Source organism: Syzygium oleosum, unplaced genomic scaffold (genome assembly GCF_021117445.2).
Source record: "Syzygium oleosum isolate NSW1041296 unplaced genomic scaffold, Sole_v2.1 Sole_v2.12, whole genome shotgun sequence".
In the NCBI taxonomy this organism is placed as follows: Eukaryota; Viridiplantae; Streptophyta; class Magnoliopsida; order Myrtales; family Myrtaceae; genus Syzygium; species Syzygium oleosum.
The window spans coordinates 7,546,186-7,573,048 of NW_026607496.1; the positions used below are offsets into that span (position 1 = coordinate 7,546,186).

General features: G+C 37.8%; 1 protein-coding gene across 1 annotated transcript; it reads left to right on the forward strand.

Moving 5' to 3' along the window:
- The first annotated feature begins 23,411 nt into the window (after positions 1 to 23,411).
- On the forward strand, positions 23,412 to 26,325 carry LOC115672322 (uncharacterized). Its single transcript, XM_056316382.1, has 3 exons — positions 23,412 to 24,002; positions 25,607 to 25,689; positions 25,984 to 26,325. Exons 1-3 carry the CDS (start codon positions 23,412 to 23,414, stop codon positions 26,231 to 26,233), a joined length of 924 nt encoding a protein of 307 aa, XP_056172357.1. The 3' UTR covers positions 26,234 to 26,325.
- Positions 26,326 to 26,863: the final 538 nt, after the last annotated feature.

Sequence of the window (26,863 nt, forward strand, 5' to 3'; positions counted from 1 at the left end):
GAATTTGTACTCCCAAGCGGATTTGCCATTATTGGATAGAAGTCCAAGAAGCCTAAGCATGGGATTATCTAGGGAGTTTGCAAAGAAGATACTGGCAGTGAAGAAAAAGACAGGTGACAACTCCAAGATGATCACTAACTCTCACCCCTACACACATTTTTTAGCCCAACGATTTTTTGTATCTCAATCTATGAGCCAAGCCTGCGTTATATCCCTCATAAAATCTCTTCTGAATATGGCACCTGAATTAACGTAGAATTTCAAATGTTTATAAACATCACTCGAGGAAGTGCGAGCAAAACTACTTCTATCTCATTTTGCAGGGTTCTTTACTTGGAAACCCGGAGATAATTGCGGAGTATTTTCTTTCATGGCCTTGACTTAGACAGTCTCTTTTGTTAAACCATTGACCAAGCTTACATTATGGTCGCGATAAAGACCTCTCAGATTGATAAGATCGTACCGCTTGCAAGAAAACTCAAACCCTTGTTGATGTGATGACGGTCAGATTGAGTGTTTTTAATATTTCCGTATTAATGGTTGGGACAAATAACCTTTTTCAATGAGAGTCAGTGGAAAGTCCTTTCTAACTGAAGATCCCTCATTCAGCATCTTGAGAAGTCCACCCTACGAGCGAAAATTGTCTCAATTGATGATTTACCCTTGGTGGATATTTAGTGATGCGAACATAGCAAAATAATCACGCATAAACTTTCAAATGTGCATTCAGGAATAGCCTAACTTGCCTATATCCTTTATGGATGCATGCATATTTGCGCTAATCATCTTTGACAGGTAAAATGTCCTCAAAAACTCGAAGAGCGCCTGACCTTTGGAGTGTCTTCAAAGATGTCCCAAAAAAAAAACACTCCAATGTTCTCTTAGAAGCAGAACAGACATGGCCTGCCCTTGGCGGCCTACGGTTCCCCTTTTCATGGACACTGCTTTCACAGCTTTAAGTCCCCTTAACAAGAATTGACACGGCATGCCCGGAGTCTTACTCCCCAATGGTACGCCACGAAAATTCGGGCACTGGAGAAACCCTTTTTACCATCCCAAGATAAATGTCCCGAGAAAGGTTGGTTATTCAACAGATGATACATCAAACCTTCAAGTGAGAAACCCCAGGTATTCCATCAGAACTCTCCTTAAACCACCCGGAAGGTAAAACCGGGTGTTTCTTTGAAAAAGAAAAGCATTTCTTATTGCGCGAAATGCAATCAAGATGCCTCAGAAAGACGTGTATTCTAGAATAGCCTCAATCGTCTATTCCTTCGATAAATGCATATGTTCTTTGCACAAAAACTTGTCCGACAGGAGACATGCCCTTAAAAGGCAGGAATAGCACAGGTAAGTTTTTTTCTACACATGCCCGATTCCAAAAAACTTACATACCTACGATTGTTACGGTACCCCTCGAACATTAGACTAACCCCTCTGTTCATCACGTACCTACAATTGTTATGGTACCCCTCGAATATTGAACTGACCCCTCTGTTCACCAGGTACCTATGATTATTATGGTACCCTTGAACATGGGATTGACCCCCTCTGTTCACATCAAGCCTTTTTCAGGTACTTTTGATAGGATGCAGGTACTTCGACAAAGCAAAACCCCGTCAAGACGACCGAAGATAGGTTCGAGTCGTAGACAAACAAAACTCCATCAAGGCGATCGAAGAGAGGTTCGGGTTATAAACAAACGATTTCCTTCATCGAGACGACCAAAGACAGGGTTGGGTCCTAGATAAATGAAATCCAGTCGAGGTGACCGAAGATAGGTTCGGGTCCTCGACACGCAATATCAATTACCTGGGACTATTCTACCCTCCTGGTAAGGTAAGTAGCTTCAGGTATGTCTTTATTTGCTCTAGCATGCAGCATCTTATATCGCATCATAAAAAATGGGACCTATGATCTCGCCAAAAATAGCATTCATCATATATACACGGGCCAACATTAGGTGTCGTTTTATCTTTGAATGCAACCTCTGCGAGCTCAGTCTCTGCGAACTCACCTTCAAAGAGGGGTATCTGTTGACACCTATTTTAATTTGCCCAAAATTAATTATGCACAATTTAGGAGTTAATTTCCTTTAATTCTTAAAACCCAAAAAAATATTTGTTATTTATTGCATTGCATATAGACATTAGGTAATTTAGTTTTAGTTGCACTAATTAAATTTTTTTTTTAAAATTTCGAAATGGGCCGGGTCGACCCGGCCCTCTCTTTTTCTTTTCTTTCTCGCTCGGGCCCAGCCCATTCCTTTCTTTTTTTTCTTTTTCTTCTGCTTGAGCTGGGCCCGGCCCAACCCAGCTTCTTCTTCCTCTTCCTCCTCCCGTCGGCCTCTCCCCCCTCTCCCCTGGTCTCCTCTGTTCTCCACCGTCCAACTGATAGACGATGGAGCGACCATCCCCTGTCCCCTCTGAGCAGAGGATGGACAGGGGAACACGACAAGGGGACTGGCATTGATAGCCAGTCCCCTCCTTCTTCATTTCCCGCCGGCCTCTCTCTCCCTTTTCTTCCCTTTTTCCCGGAATTGTCCCTGTCCCTGCACCGGCCTAAATGGCCACAAAAGTCCCAAATAGGCGTAGGCCGGTGCAAGCCATTAATGGAGGAGACGAGCTCAGAGAGAGTGAGCTGGTCGTTGCCTAAAAAATATCGACGAGAGAGATAGAGAACCGATCGGGTCGTTTGAACAAAAAACAGATAAAGAGAGAAAAGAGAAGAAGAAGAGAGAATCCGAGAGAAAACAGAGAGAGAGAGAGAGAGAGAGAGAGAGAGAGAGAGAGAGAGAGAGAGAGAGAGACAAAACCAAGAGTCCACCGACCGTGAGAAGGAAGCTAGTCGTCTCGCCGACGCCCCCAGACCAGCCGGAAGCCCCCCAGAAGTGTCACCAACCGGTGAGCCTTCCCAGCTGAGACACCCCCATGTTTTCCCCCGTTTTTTGGCACGGTTTGGCCAGGACTCGCGCGGGCCGTTTCGCGCAAATCCTGGCCCATACTGTCGTCGGTCCTGGCCCCTACTCACTGTTGAAGGCGAGCCGTAGCTGTCAAAGCCAATCGGGTCGCCGGAGGAGGTCGAGATCCCTCGATTTTTTATGTGCCCCCCATCTGCTCGATGAAATGCCTCAAAGAGGCTGGTTTGTTTTTGGCCGCCGGCCAGCGAACGAGCAGTTGGACGGCGGGCCCAGCCGTCGGAAAAGGTAAGTGAAGTTCATAAGGTGAAGACCTAGGCCATTGGTGGCCTAGGTTGTCCGATGAGATCGTCGGATCTCGCCGGCAGAAGCTCCCGCGTGCCCAAACAAGCGAGAGCCGTCCCTGGACCGGCCTGCAGACCGTTTCGACCGGCCTGCAGACCGGTTCGACCGGTCTGCAAGCCAAATAGGGCCGATTCGACCCGGTCGAACCGGCCCTATTTCGTCTTTATTAATCTAACCGGGTCCCGACCGGGCCCGATCCAGTCCATACCCGAGTCAATGACCCGAGTTGACCCCCTGACTCGGGTTGGATCTCCAGATCCGACCCGGGTCAACGCGATGGGTCGGATCCGTTGACCTGGGTCAGTTAGAACCGATCCGGATCCGCCGACCTGACCCGATTTTAATATTATATTATTATATTGTTGTTGTATTATTATTATACATGTTGTTTTTTATTGCACAAATTACCATGTTTAAATTAGACAAACCTATAGGGTTGTACGGTAGTATTTTGTAAGTTATTTTTACAACTATTGTGATATTATTATGCATGTTTTTAATTAGAATATAATTGCATGAACTGTTATGTGTTGAATGTCGTCGCCTTAGTTAGGGTTAGAATCCTAGACTGCATATCTATCTTGACTACTAATCGTTAATGATTATGCACTCGCTTGATCACCTCACATGTTAGGAGAAAGGTCCTAAAATCAATCCAAATTGCCTGACAAATATTTTCTAAATGAATAGGGTAAAAAGGTACCGAAAGGGCATTAGTTATTTAACTAGTGTAACCAAGTCCCCGAACTCATTTTAATCTCTAGTTCGTAGGAGTAGGGTGATTCTCCCGTCACCTTACTTGGGTTTCTAATCGACCCACCCCAAACTAATTAGTGGCGATTCTTAGATAAAAATCATTTGCAGGTTAAAAACGTAAACCCTAAGTCGCGATATGGTATGGGCTTGGGAGAGCCCGAGTTAAGTCACCAATTTAGACTTAGCGCATACCAGACGAGACTGTTGTTTTGTTTTAAAATAAAAAAATCGGAGGTCGGTCGCGACATGTCGTGTTTAACATTGTGAAAGAAAAGACCACTATGGATTTGATAAAAGCCTTGTCTATTAGCAGGAGTAGAAACTATGGCGATTAAGAAGTTGCATCCTTCCAAATAGGAACTGGCCAATCCATGGGTATAGCATGAAGTTACAAAGGTTGTACCTGTGAACCATCATATACGAGAAACCCTCTATGATCAACAAGGTCTACTGGATGCAATGTCAGTTTAACTTAAAGATGGGCGAATGTGCATCAGTTGCTTATCATATCAATGGATTCAATGGGGTTGTTAGTCAAGAGTTCAGTTGATATTGACTTTAAAGATCTGGTATATGCTTTGATCATATTATCCTCATTACCTGATGGTTGGAATACTATTGTATTGTTGATAGCAATTTCTCTGGGTTATGAAGCTTAACGTTTGATAATGTTCGCAATTTGATTCTGAGTGAGAACATCTATATGAGAGAATTTGACGAACCTATACTTTCTGCTTTAGTATGTGAAAGTAGAGGAAGAACTAGTAGTAGTGCAAATCTGAACAGAATTATTTAGTCTAAGACTGGTAGTGTTTTCTATTGGAGTTGTAGCAAGAGGGGGCATTTTAAAGAGATTGCCTTAAGCTGGAGAACTAGAAGGGTAAGAGAATTAGAATTGAATTCGTAGATAATGTTGCATCTGTAGCTGACTATATAATGCGGACAATATTAATTTTGTCTTATCTATCACTCAGGATTCATCATTTAACAGATGGATTATGAATTCTGGTTGCTCGTTTCATACTACACCAAATAGGAACTGGTTTACTACTTATCAAAGTATAGGTAGTAGTAAACTGCTGTTGGGACATAACACTGAGTGCGATGTTGTGGGTGTTGGCGATTTCAAAATTAGAATGCATAATGGCATCGTGAGAACATTGACTAGAGTGAGGCATGTTCCAAAATTGAAGAAAAACCTAATTTCTTTAAGTTCCCTACATTCGACTCGGTATCGGTATGCTTCAGAAGGTAGAGTTTTGACAGTCGTTTGAGGTGCCCTAATGATAATGAGAGGAATCAAGCGTAGTGGCTTGTACGAGCTTCAAGGTGAGATAGTGATGGATTCGCTTCTGTGCAGACGTCGGATGCATCTGTTCAAGAGTCTGAATTGTGACATATGCAATTGGACATGTTGGATGGAAAAGCTTGAAGGGTAAAAGTGAAAAAAATTTGTTGTGTAGTTATGTGGCTGATAAACTGAATATATTCAAGTGTTGTAACTCAAGCAAACAGTCGAAAGTACAGTTTAGTTCGACTGTCAAAAAAGCCACGAAGGTTGCATAGTTGATTCACTTGGATGTTCGTAGGCTATCGTAATTTCCCTCGAGAAAGAGTTCCAAATTTATGCTAATAGTTGTGGATGACTACTTGAGGAAGACTTAGGGGTTTGTGATAATGCACAAGTTTGATGTTGTTGTCATGATTAAGCAGTTAAAAGCTTTGATTGAAAAGTAAACTGGTAAGATGATCAAGTATGTGCGGACAAAAGGAAAACATAGCGAGACATCATATTCATGCTAGTAAAGCATAACATGTTGCAAAGTTGATAAGCAGAACATTACTAGAGACAGCCAATAAAATGCTCTCTAGTGCAGATATGGCTAAGAGATTCCTAGCAAATGCACTTAGTATAGCTAGCTACCTGGTAAACAGATTCCCATTGACTATGATTGGATGTTGAACTCTCGCAGAAGTGTGGTTAAGTAACGTTGCTAATTATTCTATTATTAAAATATTTGGTTGCCTTGTTATATTCGAGTAAGTAATGATAAGCTCGATGGGATGACAAGAATATATTCCTAGGCTATATACAAGGTGAGCGGGGCTATCGGATATGGTGCACAGAACTAAAGTCACCTATTGTTAGTAGAAAAGTTATATTTAACTAGTCTCCAGTACTTTTAGATAAGAGTGATTATGATAGTTTTTATAAGGATCTAAATGGTGTTCAGCTCAAGATGGAGTTGCAATCGAAAACTTTTGAGGTAGCAAGTACTGGCGAAGTTGTTGACATATATGGTGTTTGAAGTGAGGTGGAGCCTATGGAACAAACAGTTTTTGTAGATGCTGAGTTTGACAAAGTGTGTGTTCGATCTCCTAATAATATGGATGCAATGATGGTTTTGCTTTATTTATGGTTGAGAAGGTTGTGTCTAAAAATCACTGTGGAGTAGCTAAAGGTGCAAGTAAGTTAGTGTTCTGATGAGGTTCATAGTTATGATGAAGTTCAAGTGCAACTTGGACTTAGAAGATTTCTACGGCGATTGAGCCTTTGAAGGGTTGTGAGAGAGTAGCAGCGAAGTCTGGAATTTTCAGATAAGCGATTATGACTTGGCTAAAACGTCAAGTCAATGTGGAGATTATTGAAAATATGTCTCAAGTTTTAACTCAAAAAGGAAATTTTCTTAATTTGAATACATTTCTAGTTACACTTGGTTTCCTATTTGAGTGGTTACCCATTTTGTCAATATATGTAAAAAGTGTCTTTGTTGCGAAGAGTATTCAAGAGGAACTTGTGTTTGTTAATTACATTCTGAGTGTTTGAAGCCGTAAAGATCTTGTGGTAAGATTTATGAATTACTTTATGAGATTGAGAGATTATTTCGTGAGAAATTGTTGAGCTAAACATTGTGTGAGTTTTTGGGTGTAATTCAGGATGAGGAAACACTAAGAATGTTTGAATAACTTGAATGTGGTTATAACTTCTGTTATATCGCTTGATCTATGGTGAAATTTTTTGTTGCTCTTTCCGTATACGTAAGTTACACCAACCGAACCATGTAAATATAGTGTCCGATTTACTTTCTTGTTCTATTTATTTTATTATTCAATTGCTTGTTTTCGCAACAAATTCAATGTAAAATCTCCAGAAAAAACTAATGCTCGTAACACAAAAGTAAATATACGAATATGAAGTGCTAGTAAAATCTACTAAACAAATCAAGTTCCTAAAACAAACTATTAAATATAGGAAAATTACCCGAAAAGTTCCAAACCTATTATACGGCTTTCAATTTAGTTTTAAACTTTTCAATTTGGTCATGTAATCCAGAACCTTTTAATGATTTTTTCAATGTAGTCGTCCGGCTAATTTAGACATGAAGGTCTAGTCATCACTGGTCGTACTATGCAGCATGCCGTCAATCTAATGTAGACATAATTACTCAAAACAATGCCATTTTGAGTAATTTTCTGATTTATTTTTTCTCTTTCTTCACGACTCCGTCATCGCTGCTTGACGATGAAGAAGACCACAACAACTTGACGATGAAGAAGACCACAACAACTTGACGAGCTCAACAACAATGGGCTGAGCCTCTAAATCTCGTCGAGCTCGGCAACTACTCCTCCATGGCCGTTGAGATCTTAGAAAACTTAATGGCCATGGGCCAAGCCTCCAAATTTGGAGGTTCAGCGGCTTGCCGTCAAGGCTAGATCTAGGTGGCTGGTGAGCCGTCTTGCTTAGATTTGGTTTGTTTGGTGTGAAGGCCAGCGGAGTGGATTTCTATGGAGGTGATTTCAAATTTTCGTGGCTGGATCTTTAGTTACATGGAGGGAGGGAGGGAGGGAGAGAGAGGATTTCTTGTATTTCTTTTTATCGCTTGATGTTGAGCAGATCTGAAAAACCAGCAATTGGAGTTCACCATTTTGATTAGCTTCGATTTGGATTAGCTTCAATTAGAGTTTGCGATTCTCCGGCAGTTTGAGCTGGAACCAATTGTCATAGACAGAAAAAGGCGTCCAGATCTTTGTCGAAGAGCTATCGAGACCGACCCTTTGAACTCGTTGAACCGGAGGTCCAAGTACTTGAGTCCTTGGAGCTCCAGTATGACTATCGGGAACTTGCCAGCAAGCGATTGTTGCTCAGATCCAGCTAGAAGAGCCGCTCTAAGTTCTGGAGCTTCTACGGCAGGGTGTTGCAGAATTGTTTCGAGATGTGGAAGAGGGCGAGGTCGGCCAACAGGCCGGGCTCCTCCGAGAGGTACCTAGTGATGTTGCCGTGGTTGAGGTCAATACTAGCGACGGTGCAGATGCTAGGGCCGTTGGAGATGGGGGATGAACAATAAAAGAAAACAAACATGGGTTTCAATGTTCATTGTAAACTTAAGGGTAAAATCCACCGAAAACTCCAAACTATGCCTTCTGTGATATAGTTATCCCAAACTTTTTTTGTTACACTAAAAGCTTCAAACTTGTACCCATGTTACATATTTACCTCAAATTTGTATCCATGTGACATATTTACTCCAAAATTTTGACACAAAAAGCCCAAAATTTGTAATCATGTGACACATTTACCTCAAATTTTTTTTATGATGCCAAAATTCCAAAACTTAGATTCAAGCCACAACCTTCGTCAAATCTTTTTTCCTTTATTTTTTTTCCTTCCTCCTACATCTTAGCCGCTGCCCTCACCATCGCCAAACCAACGAAGAAAATGAAGTAGGAAGTTAAGAAAAAGGAAAAAGAAAATGAGAAAAAAAAAACATACAATGAGTTGACATATTATTGCCAAAAGAGCGCCACGTCAGCACCGTTTGCTTTTCGTGATCCATGCATGTAGGCAGCCACATAAGATTTTTAGCAGCATTCGTTAATGGAATTTTGATGGGGTCACATGGATACAAATTTGGGATGAATTTGTTATACGGATACAAGTTTGAGATTTTTGATATCACAAACAAAAGTTTGAGATAAATGTGTTACACAAGTACAAGTTTGGGGCTTACGATATCATAACAAATGTTTGGAGTAAATGTTTCACAATGTATATAGTTTGAGGTTTTTTGTAACTTTTTCCCCAGAATTAAAGATGAACGGCAAAAAAGAAGAAGAAGAAAGAAACTAAAAGAAAAAAGAATCGGAAAATTTAAAAAATTGCTCAAAACGACGTCGTTTTGAGTAGAGGTGGTCCACGTTACACTACAAAAAAACAAGGATTTAGCCACGGAAATTAGCGACGAATAATTTTTCGTCGCTAATTAGCGACGGAATTTGCAACGAATTTTTTTTTCGTCGCAAATTAGCGACGAATAATTTTTCGTCGCTAATTTCCGACGAAAAAACAATTCGTCGCAAATTTGCGACGGAAAAAAATCCATGGCTAATTTGCGACGGAATTTGCCACGAAAAAAATTCGTGGCTAATTTGCGACGGAATTAGCAACGAATTTTTTTTCCGTTGCTAATTTGCGACGAAAAAAAAAGTCGTCGCTAATTTGCAACTGAATTTGCCACGAAAAAAAATTCGTCGCAAATTTGCGACGAAATTAGCGACGAATGTTTTTTCCATTGCTAATTTGCGACGGAAAAAAATGTCGTCGCTAATTTGCGACGGAATTTGCCACGAAAAAAAATTCGTCGCTAATTTGCGATGGAATTTGCCACGAAAAAAATTCGTCGATAATTTGCAACGGAATTTGCGACGAAAAAGTATTCGTTGCTAATTTGCGACGGAGTTAGTGACTTATTTTTTTACGTCGCTAATTTTGCGACGTAATTTGCAACAAAAATAAATTCGTCGCTAATATATGTATTGCGCGTCAAATATTTACTAATATATAAATGTAAATTGTTAATAGGATTTTTCAAACTTCAATGTATGAACTACCACCAAATGAGTTGGACCGTTTGTGCGATCAACAATTTGCAGCATGGTTGAAAACATATGTAAGTTGCCTATAGACCAAAATGAAGTTATTAATATTTTATACATCATTTAAATATATATTATTGACTTTGCGTGTGTGACCTTAGGTTCATAGTAATCGTGATCAAGTTGAAGAGCAAGGATTGCTATATTATCTGTCATGGGGTCCAAAGTCAAGAGTACGAACTTGGCCAGCATATTTCATAAATGGGTATAAATTTCACACTCAAGAATATGGAATGGGAAAAGCCACAATGAATAGTGGTGTGTGTGCTCGGTCATCCAATGATGGCAGTTCAAAAGATGATTTTTATGGTTTGTTGGATGAAATCATAGAGATAGAGTACCCCGGACCATTAATGCGGGTTGTGTTATTTAAGTGCATGTGGTTCGACCCCGTCAAAGGAATGAAGGTGCATACGAAGTTTAATTTGGTTGAAATAAATCACAAGAAAAGGTATATGAAATATGAACCATTTGTGTTGGCACAACAAGCAATTCAAGTATATTATGCATCATATCCTAGTTTGAAACGTGACAAAGCTAATTGGTTGGCTGTATGTAAAATTAAAGCACGAAGAAAAATCGAGGAACACTGGAAGGATACAACATATCAACAAGAGGAAGTTTGTAACACGGTTCAAACTGAGGAATATAACATTCCAACTCTACGAGATCCATGTGGAGCAATGATAGATGTAGATCTAACTGAAATTCGCGAATCAAATTTAGAATGTGTTGCAGAATCCGATTTTGAGACAGAGGATGATGATGATGACGACGACGATGATGCTCAAGAAGAAGATGAAGATCATGATGAAGACGAAGGTGAAGATGAATATTTAGATTTTTGAGACTTTTTACTAATTATGTCGTAATTATTATTATTATTATTATGACAAGAGTTTATTGTTGTTGTCATATTTATTATTATTGTTGTTGTCGTAATTATTAGTATTGTTGTTGTTGTTGTTGTTGTTGTTGTTGTTATTATTATTATTGTTGTTGTTGTTGTTGTTGTTGTTGTTGTTATTATTATTATTATTATTGTTGTTGTTGTTGTTGTTGATTATTATTATTGCAATTATTGTTACTGAAACGTTATTGTCGGGAAAAAAAATGAATTAGGCGTGTGTGGGCTAGTAGAAATGAAATCCGTGGCAAATTTGCCACGGATTTTGCCACGAATTTCATAAAAAGTGAACATAGGCATGTGTATGGGCATTTTTTTTTAAAATTCGTGGCAAATTTGCCACGGATTTTAGTCACGAATTTCATGAAAATGCCGACAAACATGTCTAAATAATTTTTTCATGAAATTCGTGGCTAAAATCCGTGGCAAATTTGCCACGAATTTAAAAAAAAAATGCCCATACACATGCCTATGTTCATTTTTTATGAAATTCGTGGCAAAATCCGTGGCAAATTTGCCACGGATTTTAGCCACGAATTTCATAAAATGCCCACAATTCATTTTTTATGAAATTCGTGGCTAAAATCCGCGGCAAATTTGCCAAGGATTTTAGCCACGAATTTCATGAAAATGCCCACAAACATGTCTAAGTAATTTTTTCATGAAATTCGTGGCTAAAATCCGTGGCAAATTTCCCACGGATTTTAGCCACGAATTTTTAAAAAATGCCCACAAACATGTCTAAGTAATATTTTCATGAAATTCGTGGCTAAAATCCGTGGCAAATTTGCCACGGATTTTAGCCACGAATTTTAAAAAAATGCCCACAAACATGTCTAAGTAATATTTTCATGAAATTCGTGGCTAAAATCCGTGGCAAATTTGCCACGGATTTTAGCCACAATTTTTAAAAAAATGCCCACAAGCATGTCTAAGTAATATTTTCATGAAATTCGTGGCTAAAATCCGTGGCAAATTTGCCACGGATTTTAGCCACGAATTTTAAAAAATGCCCACAAACATGTCTAAGTAATATTTTCATGAAATTCGTGGCTAAAATCCGTGGCAAATTTGCCACGGATTTTAGCCACGAATTTTTAAAAAAATGCCCACAAACATGTCTAAGTAATATTTTCATGAAATTCGTGGCTAAAATCCGTGGCAAATTTGCCACGGATTTTAGCCACGAATTTTAAAAAAATGCCCACAAACATGTCTAAGTAATATTTTCATGAAATTCGTGGCTAAAATCCGTGGCAAATTTGCCACGGATTTTAGCCACGAATTTTAAAAAAATGCCCACAAGCATGTCTAAGTAATATTTTCATGAAATTCGTGGCTAAAATCCGTGGCAATTTGCCACGGATTTTAGCCACGAATTTTTAAAAAAATGCCCACAAACATGTCTAAGTAATATTTTCATGAAATTCGTGGCTAAAATCCGTGGCAAATTTGCCACGAATTTTTAAAAAAAATGCCCACAAGCATGTCTAAGTAATATTTTCATGAAATTCGTGGCTAAAATCCGTGGCAAATTTGCCACGGATTTTGCTACGAATTTCATAAAAAATGAACATAGGCATGTGTATGGGCATTTTTTTTTTTAAATTCGTGGCAAATTTGTCACGGATTTTAGCCACGAATTTCATGAAAAAATTATTTAGACATGTTTGTCGGCATTTTCATGAAATTCGTGGCTAAAATCCGTGGCAAATTTGCCACGAATTTTTAAAAAAAATGCCCATACACATGCCTATGTTCATTTTTTATGAAATTCGTGGCAAAATCCGTGGCAAATTTGCCACGGATTTTAGCCACGAATTTCATAAAATGCCCACAATTCATTTTTTATGAAATTCGTGGCTAAAATCCGTGGCAAATTTGCCACGGATTTTAGCCACGAATTTCATGAAAATGCCCACAAACATGTCTAAGTAATTTTTTCATGAAATTCGTGGCTAAAATCCGTGGCAAATTTGCCACGGATTTTAGCCACGAATTTTAAAAAAAAATGCCCACAAACATGTCTAAGTAATATTTTCATGAAATTCGTGGCTAAAATCCGTGGCAAATTTGCCACGAATTTTTAAAAAAATGCCAACAAACATGTCTAAGTAATATTTTCATGAAATTCGTGGCTAAAACCCGTGGCAAATTTGCCACGGATTTTAGCCACGAATTTTAAAAAATGCCCACAAACATGTCTAAGTAATATTTTCATGAAATTCGTGGCTAAAATCCGTGGCAAAATTTGCCACGGATTTTAGCCACGAATTTTAAAAAATGCCCACAAACATGTCTAAGTAATATTTTCATGAAATTCGTGGCTAAAATCCGTAGCAAATTTGCCACGGATTTTAGCCACGAATTTTAAAAAAATGCCCACAAGCATGTCTAAGTAATATTTTCATGAAATTCGTGGCTAAAATCCGTGGCAATTTGCCACGGATTTTAGCCACGAATTTTAAAAAAAATGCCCACAAACATGTCTAAGTAATATTTTCATGAAATTCGTGGCTAAAATCCGTGGCAAATTTGCCACGAATTTTTAAAAAAAATGCCCACAAGCATGTCTAAGTAATATTTTCATGAAATTCGTGGCTAAAATCCGTGGCAAATTTGCCACGGATTTTAGCCACGAATTTTTCAAAAAAAATGCCCACAAGCATGTCTAAGTAATATTTTCATGAAATTCGTGGCTAAAATCCGTGGCAAATTTGCCACGGATTTTAGCCACGAATTTTTAAAAAATGCCCACAAACATGTCTAAGTAATATTTTCATGAAATTCGTGCCTAAAATCCGTGGCAAATTTGCCACGGATTTTAGCCACTGAATTTTTAAAAAAATGCCCACAAACATGTCTAAGTAATATTTTCATGAAATTCGTGGCTAAAATCCGTGGCAAATTTGCCACGGATTTTAGCCACGAATTTTTAAAAAAAATGCCCACAAACATGTCTAAGTAATATTTTCATGAAATTCGTGGCTAAAATCCGTGGCAAATTTGCCACGGATTTTAGCCACGAATTTTTAAAAAAAATGCCCACAAGCATGTCTAAGTAATATTTTCATGAAATTCGTGGCTAAAATCCGTGGCAAATTTGCCACGGATTTTAGCCACGAATTTTTAAAAAAATGCCCACAAGCATGTCTAAGTAATATTTTCATGAAATTCGTGGCTAAAATCCGTGGCAAATTTGCCACGGATTTTAGCCACGAATTTTTAAAAAAAATGCCCACAAGCATGTCTAAGTAATATTTTCATGAAATTCGTGGCTAAAATCCGTGGCAATTTGCCACGGATTTTAGCCACGAATTTTAAAAAAAAATGCCCACAAACATGTCTAAGTAATATTTTCATGAAATTCGTGGCTAAAATCCGTGGCAAATTTGCCACGAATTTTTAAAAAAAATGCCCACAAGCATGTCTAAGTAATATTTTCATGAAATTCGTGGCTAAAATCCGTGGCAAATTTGCCACGGATTTTGCTACGAATTTCATAAAAAATGAACATAGGCATGTGTATGGGCATTTTTTTTAAAAATTCGTGGCAAATTTGCCACGGATTTTAGCCACGAATTTCATGAAAATGCCGACAAACATGTCTAAATAATTTTTTCATGAAATTCGTGGCTAAAATCCATGACAAATTTGCCACGAATTTAAAAAAAAAATGCCCATACACATGCCTATGTTCATTTTTTATGAAATTCGTGGCAAAATCCGTGGCAAATTTGCCACGGATTTTAGCCACGAATTTCATAAAATGCCCACAATTCATTTTTTATGAAATTCGTGGCTAAAATCCGTGGCAAATTTGCCAAGGATTTTAGCCACGAATTTCATGAAAATGCCCACAAACATGTCTAAGTAATTTTTTCATGAAATTCGTGGCTAAAATCCGTGGCAAATTTGCCACGGATTTTAGCCACGAATTTTTAAAAAAAATGCCCACAAACATGTCTAAGTAATATTTTCATGAAATTCGTGGCTAAAATCCGTGGCAAATTTGCCACGAATTTTTAAAAAAAATACCAACAAACATGTCTAAGTAATATTTTCATGAAATTCGTGGCTAAAACCCGTGGCAAATTTGCCACGGATTTTAGCCACGAATTTTTAAAAAAAATGCCCACAAACATGTCTAAGTAATATTTTCATGAAATTCGTGGCTAAAATCCGTGGCAAAATTTGCCACGGATTTTAGCCACGAATTTTTAAAAAAATGCCCACAAACATGTCTAAGTAATATTTTCATGAAATTCGTGGCTAAAATCCGTAGCAAATTTGCCACGGATTTTAGCCACGAATTTTTAAAACAAATGCCCACAAGCATGTCTAAGTAATATTTTCATGAAATTCGTGGCTAAAATCCGTGGCAATTTGCCACGGATTTTAGCCACGAATTTTAAAAAAATGCCCACAAACATGTCTAAGTAATATTTTCATGAAATTCGTGGCTAAAATCCGTGGCAAATTTGCCACGAATTTTAAAAAAATGCCCACAAGCATGTCTAAGTAATATTTTCATGAAATTCGTGGCTAAAATCCGTGGCAAATTTGCCACGGATTTTGCTACGAATTTCATAAAAAATGAACATAGGCATGTGTATGGGCATTTTTTTAAAAATTCGTGGCAAATTTGCCACGATTTACCACGAATTTCATGAAAATGCCGACAAACATGTCTAAATAATTTTTTCATGAAATTCGTGGCTAAAATCCGTGGCAAATTTGCCACGAATTTAAAAAAATGCCCATACACATGCCTATGTTCATTTTTTATGAAATTCGTGGCAAAATCCGTGGCAAATTTGCCACGGATTTTAGCCACGAATTTCATAAAATGCCCACAATTCATTTTTTATGAAATTCGTGGCTAAAATCCGTGGCAAATTTGCCAAGGATTTTAGCCACGAATTTCATGAAAATGCCCACAAACATGTCTAAGTAATTTTTCATGAAATTCGTGGCTAAAATCCGTGGCAAATTTCCCACGGATTTTAGCCACGAATTTTAAAAAAAATGCCCACAAACATGTCTAAGTAATATTTTCATGAAATTCGTGGCTAAAATCCGTGGCAAATTTGCCACGGATTTTAGCCACGAATTTTTAAAAAAAATGCCCACAAACATGTCTAAGTAATATTTTCATGAAATTCGTGGCTAAAATCCGTGGCAAATTTGCCACGGATTTTAGCCACGAATTTTAAAAAAATGCCCACAAGCATGTCTAAGTAATATTTTCATGAAATTCGTGGCTAAAATCCGTGGCAAATTTGCCACGGATTTTAGCCACGAATTTTTAAAAAATGCCCACAAACATGTCTAAGTAATATTTTCATGAAATTCGTGGCTAAAATCCGTGGCAAATTTGCCACGGATTTTAGCCACGAATTTTAAAAAAATGCCCACAAACATGTCTAAGTAATATTTTCATGAAATTCGTGGCTAAAATCCGTGGCAAATTTGCCACGGATTTTAGCCACAATTTTTAAAAAATGCCCACAAGCATGTCTAAGTAATATTTTCATGAAATTCGTGGCTAAAATCCGTGGCAAATTTGCCACGGATTTTAGCCACGAATTTTAAAAAATGCCCACAAGCATGTCTAAGTAATATTTTCATGAAATTCGTGGCTAAAATCCGTGGCAAATTTGCCACGGATTTTAGCCACGAATTTTTAAAAAAATGCCCACAAGCATGTCTAAGTAATATTTTCATGAAATTCGTGGCTAAAATCCGTGGCAATTTGCCACGGATTTTAGCCACGAATTTTAAAAAATGCCCACAAACATGTCTAAGTAATATTTTCATGAAATTCGTGGCTAAAATCCGTGGCAAATTTGCCACGAATTTTTAAAAAAATGCCCACAAGCATGTCTAAGTAATATTTTCATGAAATTCGTGGCTAAAATCCGTGGCAAATTTGCCACGGATTTTGCTACGAATTTCATAAAAAATGAACATAGGCATGTGTATGGGCATTTTTTTTAAAAATTCGTGGCAAATTTGTCACGGATTTTAGCCACGAATTTCATGAAAATGCCGACAAACATGTCTAAATAATTTTTTCATGAAATTCGTGGCTAAAATTCGTGGCAAATTTGCCACGAATTTAAAAAAAAAAATGCCCATACACATGCCTATGTTCATTTTTTATGAAATTCGTGGCAAAATCCGTGGCAAATTTGCCACGGATTTTAGCCACGAATTTCATAAAATGCCCACAATTCATTTTTTATGAAATTCGTGGCTAAAATCCGTGGCAAATTTGCCAAGGATTTTAGCCACGAATTTCATGAAAATGCCCACAAACATGTCTAAGTAATTTTTTCATGAAATTCGTGGCTAAAATCCGTGGCAAATTTGCCACGGATTTTAGCCACGAATTTTAAAAAAATGCCCACAAACATGTCTAAGTAATATTTTCATGAAATTCGTGGCTAAAATCCGTGGCAAATTTGCCACGAATTTTTAAAAAATACCAACAAACATGTCTAAGTAATATTTTCATGAAATTCGTGGCTAAAACCCGTGGCAAATTTGCCACGGATTTTAGCCACGAATTTTAAAAAAATGCCCACAAACATGTCTAAGTAATATTTTCATGAAATTCGTGGCTAAAATCCGTGGCAAAATTTGCCACGGATTTTAGCCACGAATTTTTAAAAAATGCCCACAAACATGTCTAAGTAATATTTTCATGAAATTCGTGGCTAAAATCCGTAGCAAATTTGCCACGGATTTTAGCCACGAATTTTAAAACAAATGCCCACAAGCATGTCTAAGTAATATTTTCATGAAATTCGTGGCTAAAATCCGTGGCAATTTGCCACGGATTTTAGCCACGAATTTTAAAAAAAATGCCCACAAACATGTCTAAGTAATATTTTCATGAAATTCGTGGCTAAAATCCGTGGCAAATTTGCCACGAATTTTTAAAAAAATGCCCACAAGCATGTCTAAGTAATATTTTCATGAAATTCGTGGCTAAAATCCGTGGCAAATTTGCCACGGATTTTGCTACGAATTTCATAAAAAATGAACATAGGCATGTGTATGGGCATTTTTTTAAAAATTCGTGGCAAATTTGCCACGGATTTTAGCCACGAATTTCATGAAAATGCCGACAAACATGTCTAAATAATTTTTTCATGAAATTCGTGGCTAAAATCCGTGGCAAATTTGCCACGAATTTAAAAAAAAAAATGCCCATACACATGCCTATGTTCATTTTTTATGAAATTCGTGGCAAAATCCGTGGCAAATTTGCCACGGATTTTAGCCACGAATTTCATAAAATGCCCACAATTCATTTTTTATGAAATTCGTGGCTAAAATCCGTGGCAAATTTGCCAAGGATTTTAGCCACGAATTTCATGAAAATGCCCACAAACATGTCTAAGTAATTTTTTCATGAAATTCGTGGCTAAAATCCGTGGCAAATTTCCCACGGATTTTAGCCACGAATTTTTAAAAAAAATGCCCACAAACATGTCTAAGTAATATTTTCATGAAATTCGTGGCTAAAATCCGTGGCAAATTTGCCACGGATTTTAGCCACGAATTTTTAAAAAAATGCCCACAAACATGTCTAAGTAATATTTTCATGAAATTCGTGGCTAAAATCCGTGGCAAATTTGCCACGGATTTTAGCCACGAATTTTTAAAAAAATGCCCACAAGCATGTCTAAGTAATATTTTCATGAAATTCGTGGCTAAAATCCGTGGCAAATTTGCCACGGATTTTAGCCACGAATTTAAAAAAAAAATGCCCACAAACATGTCTAAGTAATATTTTCATGAAATTCGTGGCTAAAATCCGTGGCAAATTTGCCACGGATTTTAGCCACGAATTTTTAAAAAAATGCCCACAAACATGTCTAAGTAATATTTTCATGAAATTCGTGGCTAAAATCCGTGGCAAATTTGCCACGGATTTTAGCCACGAATTTTTAAAAAATGCCCACAAACATGTCTAAGTAATATTTTCATGAAATTCGTGGCTAAAATCCGTGGCAAATTTGCCACGGATTTTAGCCACGAATTTTTAAAAAATGCCCACAAGCATGTCTAAGTAATATTTTCATGAAATTCGTGGCTAAAATCCGTGGCAAATTTGCCACGGATTTTAGCCACGAATTTTAAAAAATGCCCACAAGCATGTCTAAGTAATATTTTCATGAAATTCGTGGCTAAAATCCGTGGCAAATTTGCCACGGATTTTAGCCACGAATTTTAAAAAAAATGCCCACAAGCATGTCTAAGTAATATTTTCATGAAATTCGTGGCTAAAATCCGTGGCAATTTGCCACGGATTTTAGCCACCAATTTTAAAAAAAAATGCCCACAAACATGTCTAAGTAATATTTTCATGAAATTCGTGGCTAAAATCCGTGGCAAATTTGCCACGAATTTTTAAAAAAAATGCCCACAAGCATGTCTAAGTAATATTTTCATGAAATTCGTGGCTAAAATCCGTGGCAAATTTGCCACGGATTTTGCTACGAATTTCATAAAAAATGAACATAGGCATGTGTATGGGCATTTTTTTTAATAATTCGTGGCAAATTTTTCACGGATTTTAGCCACGAATTTCATGAAAATGCCGACAAACATGTCTAAATAATTTTTTCATGAAATTCGTGGCTAAAATCCGTGGCAAATTTGCCACGAATTTTAAAAAAAATGCCCATACACATGCCTATGTTCATTTTTTATGAAATTCGTGGCAAAATCCGTGGCAAATTTGCTACGGATTTTAGCCACGAATTTCATAAAATGCCCACAATTCATTTTTTATGAAATTCGTGGCTAAAATCCGTGGCAAATTTGCCAAGGATTTTAGCCACGAATTTCATGAAAATGCCCACAAACATGTCTAAGTAATTTTTTCATGAAATTCGTGGCTAAAATCCGTGGCAAATTTGCCACGGATTTTAGCCACGAATTTTAAAAAAATGCCCACAAACATGTCTAAGTAATATTTTCATGAAATTCGTGGCTAAAATCCGTGGCAAATTTGCCACGAATTTTTAAAAAAATGCCAACAAACATGTCTAAGTAATATTTTCATGAAATTCGTGGCTAAAACCCGTGGCAAATTTGCCACGGATTTTAGCCACGAATTTTTAAAAAATGCCCACAAACATGTCTAAGTAATATTTTCATGAAATTCGTGGCTAAAATCCGTGGCAAAATTTGCCACGGATTTTAGCCACGAATTTTTAAAAAATGCCCACAAACATGTCTAAGTAATATTTTCATGAAATTCGTGGCTAAAATCCGTAGCAAATTTGCCACGGATTTTAGCCACGAATTTTTAAAAAAAATGCCCACAAGCATGTCTAAGTAATATTTTCATGAAATTCGTGGCTAAAATCCGTGGCAATTTGCAACGGATTTTAGCCACGAATTTTAAAAAAAAATGCCCACAAACATGTCTAAGTAATATTTTCATGAAATTCGTGGCTAAAATCCGTGGCAAATTTGCCACGAATTTTTAAAAAAAATGCCCACAAGCATGTCTAAGTAATATTTTCATGAAATTCGTGGCTAAAATCCGTGGCAAATTTGCCACGGATTTTAGCCACGAATTTTTAAAAAAAATGCCCACAAGCATGTCTAAGTAATATTTTCATGAAATTCGTGGCTAAAATCCGTGGCAAATTTGCCACGGATTTTAGCCACGAATTTTTAAAAAAATGCCCACAAACATGTCTAAGTAATATTTTCATGAAATTCGTGCCTAAAATCCGTGGCAAATTTGCCACGGATTTTAGCCACGAATTTTAAAAAAATGCCCACAAACATGTCTAAGTAATATTTTCATGAAATTCGTGGCTAAAATCCGTGGCAAATTTGCCACGGATTTTAGCCACGAATTTAAAAAAATGCCCACAAACATGTCTAAGTAATATTTTCATGAAATTCGTGGCTAAAATCCGTGGCAAATTTGCCACGGATTTTAGCCACGAATTTTAAAAAAATGCCCACAAGCATGTCTAAGTAATATTTTCATGAAATTCGTGGCTAAAATCCGTGGCAAATTTGCCACGGATTTTAGCCACGAATTTTTAAAAAATGCCCACAAGCATGTCTAAGTAATATTTTCATGAAATTCGTGGCTAAAATCCGTGGCAAATTTGCCACGGATTTTAGCCACGAATTTTAAAAAAAATGCCCACAAGCATGTCTAAGTAATATTTTCATGAAATTCGTGGCTAAAATCCGTGGCAATTTGCCACGGATTTTAGCCACGAATTTTAAAAAAAATGCCCACAAACATGTCTAAGTAATATTTTCATGAAATTCGTGGCTAAAATCCGTGGCAAATTTGCCACGAATTTTTAAAAAAATGCCCACAAGCATGTCTAAGTAATATTTTCATGAAATTCGTGGCTAAAATCCGTGGCAAATTTGCCACGGATTTTGCTACGAATTTCATAAAAAATGAACATAGGCATGTGTATGGGCATTTTTTAAAATTCGTGGCAAATTTACGATTTTAGCCCACGAATTTCATGAAAATGCCGACAAACATGTCTAAATAATTTTTTCATGAAATTCGTGGCTAAAATCCGTGACAAATTTGCCACGAATTTAAAAAAAAAATGCCCATACACATGCCTATGTTCATTTTTTATGAAATTCGTGGCAAAATCCGTGGCAAATTTGCCACGGATTTTAGCCACGAATTTCATAAAATGCCCACAATTCATTTTTTATGAAATTCGTGGCTAAAATCCGTGGCAAATTTGCCAAGGATTTTAGCCACGAATTTCATGAAAATGCCCACAAACATGTCTAAGTAATTTTTTCATGAAATTCGTGGCTAAAATCCGTGGCAAATTTGCCACGGATTTTAGCCACGAATTTTTAAAAAAATGCCCACAAACATGTCTAAGTAATATTTTAATGAAATTCGTGGCTAAAATCCGTGGCAAATTTGCCACGAATTTTTAAAAAATACCAACAAACATGTCTAAGTAATATTTTCATGAAATTCGTGGCTAAAACCCGTGGCAAATTTGCCACGGATTTTAGCCACGAATTTTTAAAAAAAATGCCCACAAACATGTCTAAGTAATATTTTCATGAAATTCGTGGCTAAAATCCGTGGCAAAATTTGCCACGGATTTTAGCCACGAATTTTTAAAAAAATGCCCACAAACATGTCTAAGTAATATTTTCATGAAATTCGTGGCTAAAATCCGTAGCAAATTTGCCACGGATTTTAGCCACGAATTTTTAAAAAAAATGCCCACAAGCATGTCTAAGTAATATTTTCATGAAATTCGTGGCTAAAATCCGTGGCAATTTGCCACGGATTTTAGCCGCGAATTTTAAAAAAAAATGCCCACAAACATGTCTAAGTAATATTTTCATGAAATTCGTGGCTAAAATCCGTGGCAAATTTGCCACGAATTTTTAAAAAAAATGCCCACAAGCATGTCTAAGTAATATTTTCATGAAATTCGTGGCTAAAATCCGTGGCAAATTTGCCACGGATTTTGCTACGAATTTCATAAAAAATGAACATAGGCATGTGTATGGGCATTTTTTTAAATTCGTGGCAAATTTCATTAGCACTAATTTCATGAAAATGCCGACAAACATGTCTAAATAATTTTTCATGAAATTCGTGGCTAAAATTCGTGGCAAATTTGCCACGAATTTAAAAAAAAATGCCCATACACATGCCTATGTTCATTTTTTTATGAAATTCGTGGCAAAATCCGTGGCATTTGCCACGGATTTTAGCCACGAATTTCATAAAATGCCCACAATTCATTTTTTATGAAATTCGTGGCTAAAATCCGTGGCAAATTTGCCAAGGATTTTAGCCACGAATTTCATGAAAATGCCCACAAACATGTCTAAGTAATTTTTTCATGAAATTCGTGGCTAAAATCCGTGGCAAATTTGCCACGGATTTTAGCCACGAATTTTTAAAAAAAATGCCCACAAACATGTCTAAGTAATATTTTCATGAAATTCGTGGCTAAAATCCGTGGCAAATTTGCCACGAATTTTTAAAAAAAATGCCAACAAACATGTCTAAGTAATATTTTCATGAAATTCGTGGCTAAAACCCGTGGCAAATTTGCCACAGATTTTAGCCACGAATTTTTAAAAAAAATGCCCACAAACATGTCTAAGTAATATTTTCATGAAATTCGTGGCTAAAATCCGTGGCAAATTTGCCACGGATTTTAGCCACGAATTTTTAAAAAAATGCCCACAAACATGTCTAAGTAATATTTTCATGAAATTCGTGGCTAAAATCCGTAGCAAATTTGCCACGGATTTTAGCCACGAATTTTTAAAAAAATGCCCACAAGCATGTCTAAGTAATATCTTCATGAAATTCGTGGCTAAAATCCGTGGCAAATTTGCCACGGATTTTAGCCACGAATTTTTTAAAAAAATGCCCACAAGCATGTCTAAGTAATATTTTCATGAAATTCGTGGCTAAAATCCGTGGCAAATTGCCACGGATTTTAGCCACGAATTTTAAAAAAATGAATTTTTGGCATTTTGATGAAATTTGGGGCTACATTTACGATTACGGCTCTCTCTTCTCTGTCTCTGTCTCTTTGTTTTTCGTTTTTCGTTTTCCCTCTCCTTCGTCTCCTTGGAGGGAAAAGCTTGCGAGCCAAAACAATTCCCCCAAATCCCTCTTCCAATTCCCCCACATCCCTCTCCTTCGTCTCGTTCGTTTTCAAATCTAGGCTAGGGCTTTTCCCGGCCTCGCTCCGCGATTCCACCTCCCCCATTCCTCGTCCGCTTCCAGTGCCGGCGGAGCCGAAATCGCTCTGGTTTCCTTCGCTCGAGACGACCTCCTTCGGCCGCTGCTCCACCCCCCCTTCGTCGCCCTCTTCCGGTGCCGGCGGAGCCGAAATCGCTCCGATTTCCTTCGTTCGGGACGACCTCCTCCGGTCGCTGCTCCACCTCCCCCATTCCTCGCCTGCTTCCGGTGCCGGCGGAGCCGAAATTGCTCCGGTTTCCTTCGCCCGGGAAGACCTCCTCCGGCCGCTGCTCCTTTCGGAGTCCGTCCTCGTTTCTTGCCTCTTCTTTCCCCTTGGTCTGGACCGCGATTCTGGGGCGAATTTCGAGCCAGCATCAGCTCAGGTTAGTTGGCTTGTACCTGCTGTCTGCGCATTTTCCCGCGTTGCGGTTGTCGTGATGGTTGGGATATGTGACCCGTCCGCAATTGGCTTCGACCTCGGTGATCATCGGTCGGCCTTGTTCTTCGTTTCTTGCTGTTTGAGCTCGATGTGGCGGTCGTGTCATCGAATTGGGGCTACTTTAGCTGGAAATGAGCAAGTCTGGAACATGTGCCACTTTCTTATTATCTTCATCCTTCTCTTCTAGCGTAAGCTGCTCGGTTAATTCTTTTATATTCACAGAACTCCAGCAATTTCAGCTTGGTGAGGTGCTTGATTCCTGGTGGCATAGTCTTCAACTATTTGCATCGCTGGATGATCAATTTCTCCAGCTTAGACATCGCTTCCTCCTCTATCTGTGCAAATGTCAGCTTCTCAAAATGATCAAGACCTAATATCTTGAGCTTTTGAAACCCTTTAGCCTTGAAGCATAGTGTTTGCCAATCATAAAGCTTTTGAACAGATTGTTGGTTCTGTCATCATCCGCATCTATGTAGTAAAGCTTTTGTACAGATTGAAGAGCTCCGATTTGTGCTGGGGTGCTGAAGCCATATTTGTAGTGCGTATAGGATAGTGACGAGTTTTTGGTCCAAGGATACTAAACATTTGTAGTCGAATGAAAATGTTTTGATAAAGCCTTTTAATAGCACTTCCATGCTTCACTGTTTGTTAATATTGTGGCAAGGATATTTTCCTGCTTATTTGGAGACCATTACTTGATCAATTCTGAGCTTAGCTTAGGGTTGTGGCAAGGAGTGTCATGTTCTATGGAGGTGGAATTTTGTAGGCTTACCTTGTTGAACAGATTCTGAGCTTAGCTTAGGGTTCATCCTTTGTCACTACAAGTTCATATGTACTACCAATTAAGCTATCAATTAGGGCCATATGAAAGATATCCTGTACCAATTGACACAAATGTTAGGTCAGTATGCCTTTTTCTTGCATAGAATTTTGTGTGAAAATTTTGACGAGGCTGCCATTGGGTAACTTTATATTATGCTGCATTCATTGTTTGCGAATCTTTTACAGCGGTGGAATGAACAGATTCCTCTGGCTAAGTGAGAGGAATGTACTGACCAATGTAATTCCTTCGCCTATCCATGGATTGGAGGATATTGTCAACAATCAAGTATAGTAAGTTTCTTATTTGCTTTTGTAATTCTTGGGCGACAGACTTGAATCATTCACAATCCCTGTTGCTTTACAGTAATGTTACTTATCTCAATCCTGCAAAGCACAAGCACATCCCAGACCACCTGCTAGTGTTGTCATTCCTCCAAAGGTACATGATGCTCTTACTGGTTCATATATGTTAATCTAAAAGCAAATATTTGTATTTTGTTCTCAATGTATACAATATAATTGGAAAAACGTTATGTGCATTATGTAGGGCTTTGTGTTTGATGTTACATGAGGCCTTTTCCCTTTCAACATTTCTATGAAATATCAATACGGTTGAAAAGCGCGGATTATTTCATACAGGAGAACCTTTTTCAAATTACTATTTAGGTCTCTTTATATTGGATGTCGTGACAAGAAAATGGATGGCTCACTTGTTCACTTTTATAGGTTTTAGGACCTTTGGATAACAAGCCATTCCCTGTGTTATGGCATGAAGATAACAGTGGTAGGCGCCAGAATGGAAGAGAAAGGTGAGAATGAATTCTAATGGTCTTGCTGTCTCGGTTGATGTCTCTGTCCGTCTGTTTTGTATTTCTGCTGTTGCATTGGTGGTTTGTATCAATTTAGAGGCTTGTGGTGCAATAGATTTTGCAGTTGAGAATGAACTTGAAACCAGGAACATTTGGAATAAAATTTTGGTTACTCCTGCAGGCTATTGAGTGTGTTTGTGGAATCTTTGGAGATCGTTTTCCCCTGTTGTTTCTGTTTAGAGACGCTTCTTTCTTTTCTCTCCCCATCTAAATGCAGTGCTTGTAATCTTGCAGGCCATCAGTACCTGGAGCAATGGTCGGTCCAATGCTGGGAGAAGCAGCTCATCGTCTTGTCAAGAGTACACTAAATATCAAGTTGAACAACAATCAATCCTCTGGCATCTTGGAACCACCACGCAATCGAAACTTTCCAGGATATTATGCAGTTAATAGACCAAGACCAGCTGCTCCCTCTGGGTACGAAAGGGGCTTCAGTGAAGATACCCACCAGTACCATGGGAATCACAACTACACTATTATTTGAAGTCAGTTTAGATTAGGGGAGGGATTGTTTATATTGAAACTCCATTATTGTAGATTCTCTTTGGAGCTGCAATGTTAAATATATATTTTAGCCATTAATTTTGCTGCTAATTAGATTTAAAATCGAAATCGTCCCTAAACAATATTCGTCGCAAACTTACTGACTAAAAAAAAAAACAATTCTTCGCAAATTAGCGATGAATTTTGCCACGAATAGATTTCGTCGCAGTTTAACGACGCAAAAAAAAAAAATTCTTGGCAAATTAGCAATGAATTTTGCCACGAAAATAGTTCGTGGCAAATTAGCAACGAATTTGGCCACGAATAATTAGCCACGAATTTTGCCACAAATTTTTTTTCGTCGCAATTTAGCCACGAAAATAGCCACGAATAATTGTCACGAATTTTTTTTCGTGGCTAAATTTCGCGACGCCGAATTAGCGACGAAATTTTTTTCGTCGTTAATTTCGTCACAAATTCTTTTAGCCACGAATTTTGCCAAATTTTTCGTGGCAAAATTCGTGGCTAAAAACTTGTTTTTTTGTAGTGAAATTAGTGACGAATTTTGCCACGAATATAGTTCGTGGAAAATTAGCCACGAATTTTGCCACGAATATAGTTCGTGGCAAAT

Bases quoted from the DNA above. Each gene is read 5' to 3' on its own strand.
- LOC115672322 (XM_056316382.1), top strand. From the start codon at position 23,412: ATGAAATTTGGGGCTACATTTACGATTACGGCTCTCTCTTCTCTGTCT. The intron at 24,003-25,606 runs GTTAGTTGGCTT...TCACTTTTATAG, and splicing joins TCGAGCCAGCATCAGCTCAG to GTTTTAGGACCTTTGGATAA. The intron at 25,690-25,983 runs GTGAGAATGAAT...GTAATCTTGCAG, and splicing joins CGCCAGAATGGAAGAGAAAG to GCCATCAGTACCTGGAGCAA.